The sequence below is a fragment of the Ahaetulla prasina genome, chromosome 3 (assembly GCF_028640845.1).
Source record: "Ahaetulla prasina isolate Xishuangbanna chromosome 3, ASM2864084v1, whole genome shotgun sequence".
Taxonomy (NCBI): Eukaryota; Metazoa; Chordata; class Lepidosauria; order Squamata; family Colubridae; genus Ahaetulla; species Ahaetulla prasina.
The window spans coordinates 189,280,145-189,289,824 of NC_080541.1; the positions used below are offsets into that span (position 1 = coordinate 189,280,145).

General features: G+C 39.6%; 1 protein-coding gene across 2 annotated transcripts in view; it reads right to left on the bottom strand.

The window, feature by feature from the left end:
• The window catches only part of ADORA1 (adenosine A1 receptor), a 55,560-nt gene extending 47,741 nt beyond the window's left edge, over window positions 1-7,819 (bottom strand). The window contains exons 1-3 of one of the 2 annotated variants that reach the window (XM_058176125.1): window positions 7,581-7,819; window positions 5,961-6,259; window positions 3,173-3,549 (exon numbers count right to left, since the gene is read on the bottom strand). In XM_058176125.1, coding sequence (XP_058032108.1) covers window positions 3,173-3,510 — 338 coding nt within the window. In that variant the 5' untranslated portion in view covers window positions 3,511-3,549; window positions 5,961-6,259; window positions 7,581-7,819. The remainder of the gene's footprint in view (window positions 1-3,172; window positions 3,550-5,960; window positions 6,260-7,580) is intronic. The other variant, XM_058176124.1, reaches the window with a different exon arrangement.
• Between the last annotated feature and the right edge of the window lie 1,861 nt (window positions 7,820-9,680).

Consider the following 9,680-nt stretch of genomic DNA (forward strand, 5'->3'; position numbering starts at 1 on the left):
AGAACAGGCCAGCAACTATATTTGGAGGACAGAATACTATCACATTGCCTTCTATTAACCTCCCACTCATTATCAAAGGTCAAAGCAACCTCTGGTATGTTTTTCGGCTTTACTTCTGGAGCATTCTTTCCATATGATGTCATCTCAAATGATCCCATTCGTTTTGGGTAGCACACTTCATTTTTTATAACCTCACTGGTCCACTTCACAGAGCCAGCAATGACTATTCAATTGACTCTATGGTTGCTACAATTTCTAATAGCTTTTAGAGTTACCAGGAATGCTGGAAAGTCAGAATGATTACACTTTCCTTTTAACAGAAGGGTGCTGGTTTGAAATCTGACAGATTGTATAGTTTAATATGTATTACTATGTTTTATTTCACTGAGCTACCTTATTTTTGCTGTACCATCTCCTAATTTGTCCACTCACCTGAGGTAGAAGACTTTTACCTCAGACTCCAAATATTTCATAGGATGTTACATCTACCCAGTGATGGGATTCAAGTAATTTAACAACGGGTTCCCTGCCCTAATGATTTCTTCCAATAACTAGTTTGCCAAACTGCTCAGAGAGTTAACAACCAGTTCTCCCGAAGTGGTGCAAACTGGCTGAATCCCACCACTGCATCTACCTATACCTATACTAACACACACAGGCTTACAAATGCAAAAGCATAAGTCCAGTAAGATTAACCCACAGGAAGAAAAGTGATGGGTGCTTGTTTGTGGAACAAAAAGGTAGGAGGACACAGCAAGAAAATTGTCCAATGGAAGGTAACCTGCTGCCTTGGCCAAATACCTGCTGTTATTAAAATGTCTTAGTCAGAGTTAATGTTTCACATGTATTGTATATTTTGGGCATGCTCATAAAATGGCTACTAGGGAGGGCACCAAGCACACATTTACCAGAAAATAAAACAGGTAAAGTTCTCTCCATCTCAACTCTATCATGCTAGGAAGTAATCCATCATCTCAGGTTTTCTTTTTCTTTTTTTCTGGGCAGATGGATATAAAGAATACTAAACTGCAATCAATCACCATATTATTTTTTGGAGTTAGATGAAGAATACAGTATATTTGCAAAGCAAAGCACCAACTTTCTAAGTGTTTATTTATTCAATTAAAGTAAGGTAATAAATAGGATTTATTTTTTGCTTCACAGAACAGACCGAAGAAGAAAAGGAAATAATTTTTAACTGAAAAGATAAGAATCAGCTGAATGTTCTTCTTGCAAACTAGCATGGACACCATATTTGCTACGAGTAAGATCTGTGACAGAATACCTTTACAACTTTAGTTATATAATAGAGAAAGAGCAGTATGTGCCATGTGTTTTGCAGTCCTGACCAATGTAGGAAACAATCTCATTTCATTATTGAAATTTGGTTAGATTCATACTTGGTAGAGGCTCAATACTGCATTACAAAGTTATATATATTATTAGATTGAATTGTAATCTTGTTTACTCATCTTTACTGTTCTTTAATTCTAAAGCTGTACTGACAAGAGGCATCTGTTTTGTCATTTGCCTACTCCTTTGGCTCTATGTACCCATAAATAAATTCTGTATGAAATAGTTTTCCTACATTAAAAAATCTACAACTGCTAAATTTCTGCATACAAGCAGATTTTAAAGATCCGGAAACCATCCATTATTATATAGATAAAATCACATCCTTTTGTTCAGTGTTAATTATTGCATGATAACATCCTTTTCTCACCCACACACTCAAAAAGATGTATTTAAAAGGATAGTGACATACTGATATGTTATCCTTTGCAGTACAATTAGCACTTGGGGGAATAATTTATAAGCTCCTTAACCCTACCCCAGTGCCAGTAAATATCCACATATTACAATCTGATCCCAATCCTGGGTTCATTTCCAGGCATGTTAGCTTCCTCAATTTCCTGTATCAAAATCAATTTGGCTGTAAAATGGAGACTAAAATTGTTTCATATAAATTCATGGTTGCATATAGTACATCAGTTATTGCTTAGTTGTACTTGAAGAGGTGACTGACTAATGTGTTTTTAAAAATTCTCTCTGACCTTAAATGTATTTTCATCGTTGTTCTCTTCCCATTACTATTACTTCCCTATCATCCAAACTGGGCATCCTTTGTTCAAGAAACTCACTAGTCAGAATATAGTTAAAAATATTCTGCCTCCGAACCTCACAAAGACTGACAGAATCCTTCTCTCAAATCAGACAGTCATATTTTATATTTGGATCTCCCAATATTTTCTATCTGGAATTCTTTAGAAAAGCCATACATAGAATAATCAGAACTTAATCCAGGCCTAATACTTACGACAGAACATGCCAAACACCAGAAAAACCTGAAATCAGAATAGAGAAATGCAATACAAGATGGAATAGATTCATCATATTATCATTTATTTGTATTCTAGGTAGCCCTCGACTTACGACCAAAACTGAGCCCAAAATATCTGTTGCTAAGTCAGGCAGTTGTTAAGTAAGTTTTGCCCCATTTTATGACCTTTCTTACCACCGTTGTTAAGTGAATCACTGCAGTTGTCAGGTTAGTAACACAGTTGTTAAGTGAATCTGGCTTCCCCATTGACTTTGCTTGTCAGAAAGTCACAAAAGGTGATCACATGACCTTGGAACAGTGCAACCATCATAAATGTGAGTCCGTTGCCACACATCTGAATTTTGATCATGTGATCATGAGAATTCTGCCATAGTCGTAAGTGTGAAAAACAGTCATAAATCACTCTTTCAGTGCCATTGTAACTTCAAATGGTCACTAAACAAACTGTTTATAAGTTGAGGACTGCATGTACTATCTGCGGTTCATCAGAAAGTAACCCAGGACTGCAGGGTGTATAACCAACTCTTGTCTGCCCTGATTACATGAAACTAATTTTAGTTTTTTGAAATTTTTGTTTTACTAAAAATATGCCTTTCTTATTTTCATTTCTTTTTATTTATATATAAAGCACATGTAAATCCAATGGTCATCCATGCATTGTACAAATTTATTAAACACTTTATTAACAAAGTTCAATAAAATCCTTTTGAAAAGATATTGTGACATTTTTAAAATTTTGGCTCCTTGCTGTGCAATGCAATCTTAGAAATATATGAAAAAATTCAACTCCCATCTCTGACTAGGACTTATCTTTCAGGCTTTAGCTCTTACCGGATAGGAATCTTGACTCGGAGATAGCGATCCACAGCAATAGCCAATAATGCCAAAATGGAGCTTTCTGTCAGGATGAGGAGAGGACATATCAACATCAGGCAGCCGTAAAAATTCATTGTTGGTCCTTGGTAGATAATGATGGCCAGAGGAATTGCAAGTGTTCCCACAGCTGCGTCTGCCACTGCCAGAGACACAATAAAGTAGAAGGTGGCATCCCGGAGAGACTTGTTCACTTTGACAGCCCAGATCACCAGGATATTCCCGGGGATGGATATGAGGGCAATCAGCACCTCTATGCAGATATAAGCAGTCTCGAACACTTTGCCATCTGACATGATGTCCTGATGCGCACTAGCTGCAGACCCTTAAATTGCCTGAAATGATTAACGTAGACATAAGATATGGTCAAAATAGCTACCATAGCATTTCAAGCTATCCAGTTACTTTACAGAGTGTGGCACAAAAATATGATCAAATATACACATTTTTCACAATCTGTATTTACAAGCAAATTTTACAAGGCAAAGGAGTTTCTACAATTAAGGCTGGGTTCTTCCTCACTGCTTCATTTGATCCCAAGCATTCTGTTCAGCAACCATATAGAGTTCATCTGATAACATCTAAAGGACCATTTCTGAACTCTGCTGATTCACAACAACAATTGTTACCTCCTTGCCTTCAAGAGCAAGGAAATTCCAAAATGCAACAACTCCTTGGAAGGACTTCTTCACATGTCTGCTTACCTGAGAAAACACCACACTCAGATAATAATGCAGGGACTGGGGCATGCAGGCTTATCTCCCAACAGTTTCTTTACCAATCTGATCCCTGCCTGACTGCATTTGATGGCACTTCTGTTATTTTGGTATCTTAATCCCAAATAAGTCATTATTTTACTCATGATTTTATTCCCTCATTCTGTCAGTTATTCTCTCTCACCTTACTAGGGATTGAAAGCCACATATCTATCAACCTGCACCAGAGCACTGTAGGAGATTACTGTCCATGATTATCAATAAACGATCCCAAGTAGGTGCACCTTAAAAGTCATAGATTTTGAACTGTAAAAACAATTCACTAACTCTATATATTTTAGCAACAAGCAGTATAATTAATTAAAAGGGAGGGAAATACTATTAAACATATTCAGATATGTAAAAATCAACAGACAAGAACATTAAAAATATGTAATTGTAGGGGGAGGCCTGTGATTCAGCTAGGCATCCGAAGTCAAAGATTATGGACAACTGATATGCGTAAAAGTGTCCTTAATGTTTATGAGGATAATGAAGAAGGCTAATAGGTATTTGACCCTGTTGCATAATTTTTATTATACTAATGAGGAATTACTTCAGGGCTGTCCATGGGGTGTCCAAAAAGTCATAGTAGTGGCTATAACCATGTGATTGAACTCTTGTTCCTTTTTTGCATGCACTGCATTACTGCAAAGAAAAATTGAGAACTCTTAAGATTGTATATAAATTTGTGCATCGTTGATCTATGGAGCTAAGATGTGCAACTTTTTCAGGATAAAGGCCCTCATATTGCCTTTGAGTGCAAGGCCTAAGATTACAATATCAAAAAAGTAGGTACAATATTTAATTCCCCCCCCCACTTCATATGTATATTTTATTTAACTAAAAGCACTTCCACATAACGGATTTACATTTTTCCAAAATAAGTTAACAACCTACATTACCTCACGCTGTCTGTGTTCTCAGGCAATTTATTTCCAGCTCAGTTGCAACATATCCAAAATCACAAAAGTGGAATCTTTTCATTTGCATGTTGAAACTCTACAGAACCTGTCAGCATAACATTATTTCATTGGCGGGAAGTTGCTTGACTGTACCTTCCAGATCTTGGGCTCAAGCCCACGTCTTCCTCCTTCTCTCAGAGGTTTGGCTGCCATGGAGTCTTAGCAGCTTTGCATCTCCCCTTCCCCAATACTATTGTTTTGCTTTCATTACTAGCTAAATACACAACTGCACAAACTAAAGATCTAGAAGGAAATACACTGATTGGTTTTCTTGGGCTCTGTTACTGCAGAACTGAAAGAAAGAACTAACCTCAGCATTTCAAGTGCTGACCTGAGACATTGGGAAGTAGAAAATATGCTCCTACATGAAGAAGTACAAGTTGGTAACAAGCTGAAGGCCTCTGGGGCTCACAAGTGAGATGGGAGACCCTGGTGCATATATAGGTTATTACTCAAAGAAATTTACAAAAACAGGATGTATACTGTCATAAAAACAGGAGCAAGAAATTTATCTAAAAGGCAGCCAGCAACTGTTACGGTATGTCCCAAATACATGGCAAAAGAACCAAATTTTAAAAGCAAAGTGGTTCGGGGTATTCCCTATCTCAGGAGGCAGAGCATTTCAGAGGAAGTCGTGTCATTTTGCTGCTTCCTCACTCCCTGCCCCTTTACTTCACAAGGAATGGGTACCCTCCATAATCTGCCTCTGCGAAAAAGACTCGGAACACCTTACATTCTGCAATGATACCTCTAACACGTCAAACATCACCATCTGCCTATCCCAAGTCCTTAGGAAACATTCGATAAGTAGATAAAAATGCCAAATCCAGTCTAAACATCTGGCTGATTGTGTGATGAACAATAAATATGGATAGTCTCATAGGTCCTTAGATTTTGATAATAATTACTTTGGGCAACCCGGATCTAGATAACCATCAACATCGTTCCAACACTTTGATTCAGAATCATGGTTATTCCTCTATTTATGAGCTGTAGAACAATTTTAAGATGTGAGCTGGCAATTACCTTATTTTTGCATGTGATTATTATAGATTTTAAAACAGCACTGCTATTAAGTAGATGGACAGCAACTATTTCATCCTTTCTTCCCTCAAAGATGCCAGCAAGAGTTGAACATGAATATTTTGTATTTTGTATGCAGTGCATATGCTCTACCAATGAGCTACGCCATTCTTTTATGATGGATCTTCTCATCCCTCCTACAAATGTAGCAATCAGAGAAGATTTCTTCATCCTATAAATATAATACAGTATCCTGTCCCCCAGATAATAGGTAGAGTTCATAAACAGGCTGCAGTTTCCATCTAAAAATAAAATGGGAATAATATACAAATCTTCATAGGAAATGAGAAACAGAGCAGTCCAAAATAACTATAACATAAACAATTCCTAAACAATGGCCAACAAGAAGTGGTATAATTTGTAATTAATCATATTAATTATTAAATAGTCACATCAATAGTTACAAGCAACATATTGCAGATGTTGGTAACAACAGCAACAAAAGCATAACTGAGGGAATGAATAATTACATTTCTCCAGGTATGACAAGTTGTGCTGTTTATTCTTGAAAAATGTGATTCCACTGTGAGACAATGACAACCTTGGAGGGAAGAAAAGCGAATTATGCATAACAAATGAGATGCAAATGTGGATGGATTAAGCAAAGAATAGGCTTTATCGAAATATAGACTACTTGGTGCTACACAAGTTCCTTTTTTGTCCCATTAAATAGTTTCTCATTAAACTGATGTAGCATATTTTCAACCTGTACTGGGAAAGGCTATGCATTACGGAGAGGCAGAAGGAACAAAGCTTCAGGAAGATGTCAGCAAATGTCGCAATAGATAAGCTCAAGATATTTTTCAGCAACGAAGGCACTTCTTGAATGAATCCTCAAACATTACTTGTTCCCATTTCCACTCCAGAACACATTTGAACCTGTATTTTTTTCCCTTCTGCAGAGTTCCCTCCACCACAAACAGTGCATCACCAACCTTATTTTATTACATCCTCCCTTTAGGATCTGGGGGAATAACTGGTTGCATGCAATCTAAGAGCTAAACAAGGCTCAGTGACAAAATCCTGCGAATAATGCAGCATCTCTAAGATACTGCTGCCCTTTTGTGTTTTCTCCTTCAAATACATTCATTTGGGGGTGGGGGGAATATCAGAGTAGCATCATTCCTGGCCTGGTGCTGTTGAAATCTTCCGGACTACCTTGTCTATCAAGCAAAGGGGTGTGAAAATGTAATCTATCTGAAAGGCATCAGGTGCAGGGAAGGCTGGGAAGCACTTCCAGAGACTGACACAAATCCTCCCGCCCTTCAGAGAGAAGTTTGGTTAATGGGAAGAACGACCACGGCCTGACCTCCAGCCTTCCTTTTTTCTGACAGTCGCCCCGTTAATCTGACTGTCCCCCAAACTCTCTCTGCCCTTTTCCCGTCCGGCTTACTCATCTCAGAACAAAGGCGCCCCCTGCATTCCCTGCTTCCCTCTCTTCGCTGCTGCGCGGTCCCGGCCACGAGATTAAAATCTTCTGATTTCAGGCAACCCAGAAAGAATCGAGGTCACCAAGTGCCAGAAAGCGCTGCGCCCCGAACCCGCCCGCGCTCCGAGGCTCACCTGGCCTCCCGTGCACTTTCTTCCTCCAAGCGAAGCCTTCCCACTCAGGACAGGCTGGCAGCTGTAGCGGCAGCGGCTGCGGGAGAGATGGGGCGGGAGCATCCTCCTCTCGGGCGACTCGGTTCCTGGGCTCCTGTATCTCTTGGCATCTCGGGATGCAAACACAGCCCGCCTGGCTCTCTTGGCCGGGGACGTCTGGAGTTGGGGCGGTTCAATGCGGTGAATGCGGACCCCGATGGAGGCAGGCGGCTCTCATCCCGAAGTCTGCTCTTCTCTCCCTCCCTCCTTCCCTCCCCCCTCGCCGCTTCCCGCTGCCGACCGAAGGCATCACATGGTCCCGCGGACTGCACCGAACAGGGTCCTTGCAGTATTTTAAAGAGGAGTCGCCTGCTTTGAGGGTCGGTGGGGTGCAGTGCGCAAGCGCGCGGGTCCGGGAGTTTGGGTGTGTGTTCGCAGAGCCCAGAATCTCAACAGCGCCGCTGCACCAGAACCGCGCCGCGCCGCTTTCCTCTCTGCCCCAGGAGCTGAAAGCCGGGGCTAGAAAGCCAAGGTGCCTGAACTGAAACGGAGCCTGCTCGGCTCCTTGCTCTCGAGTTGCCAGAAGCCTTCAAAGTTACCCAAAGCTTCTAAGAGCCAACTCTGCCCCAAGCCCCTCCGTTCCTTTCTGCGTCACCTGTGCCGATTTGCATTAGGGTCAAAAACAAAAACAAAAAAAAAAATCAAAGCAGAAGGCTGAAAATACTCAAGGCTTCCGTTAGTGTGAAGCATTCTCTGCTGTGTTGGCAGGCGAGAGAAAGGCTTCCACGTGAGCCCCGGGCCCCGAGGTCTTGAGTCCCCTGATCCCAACTGCCTTATCTGTGGCATCGGTGAGGGGCTCTCTTAGCTCCCAGTCGGCGAACCGTCTGATCTCTAGGAAAGACCTTTTGGCCTCCTGGGATTTAACCCGGTACAGCAGGTGGTTCTGCTGGTTTTAACTCCTGCTCTTATTGTTCTGCACTTATGCTTACAAAGAATTTGCGCTTACAAATTCTGCATTGTTTTACAAAGGGCCTCCGGATCCGAACTTCAAAAATAATGAGTCTTTGTGTTGTGAAATAACATAGTCTCTGGCTGGTTGGGAGAGATTGTAGGACCTTGGGAAGGATCTCAAGGATCTTTCTATATATGCAAGAAATCTACCTATATGGTATTGAAATAAATAAAAAAATAAAATAAAATATACTTTTACTGAATGTTACTACAATGAAAATTTTGGCCAGAATCGGATCAGCAGCGGAGTGAGAAAGATCTAAAATTAAAAACATTGAATTCCATAAATAAGATGTAACAGTTATTTAAGAATGTCAGCAAGCAAATGCATGAAGATTATGTAGAGAAGTCCACAAAGGCTCTGGAATCACTTTAGCTAAGGATCTAAACACTGTTCTTTGTTTGTTTGTTTGTTTGTTTGTTTGTTTTGTATGGCTGCCCATCTCACCAAGCGGCTCTGAGTGGCAAAAAGAATTTAAACAATACAAACAAATAGAATAGTGTGAATATATGAATGTACACAGTAGCCAAGAACAAAGCACCCATCATAATGATTAAATGACTAAAAATATTACCTCTTACCAATCTGTAATTTTTGCAAAGGAGAAATGCAAACGATCAAGTTCCTCAATTACAACTTTTGAAACTAGCATTTTAATTTTTTTCATAAATGCTCTAGAGAGTTCAGATAAGCAATGGTACAACCATGTCTGCAAAATAAGAAAATGTGTAAGTAGTATAAAAAGATTGTTGCAAACTGTATGGTGAAAATAATATTGGAGCAAAGTGTACTTTAAAGAATGTCCATTATGGCAAAAAGACTTTAAACAATACAAACAAATAGAATAGTGTGAATATATGAATGTACACAGTAGCCAAGAACAAAGCACCCATCATAATGATTAAATGACTAAAAATATTACCTCTTACCAATCTGTAATTTTTGCAAAGGAGAAATGCAAACGATCAAGTTCCTCAATTACAACTTTTGAAACTAGCATTTTAATTTTTTTCATAAATGCTCTAGAGAGTTCAGATAAGCAATGGTACAACCATGTCTGCAAAATAAGA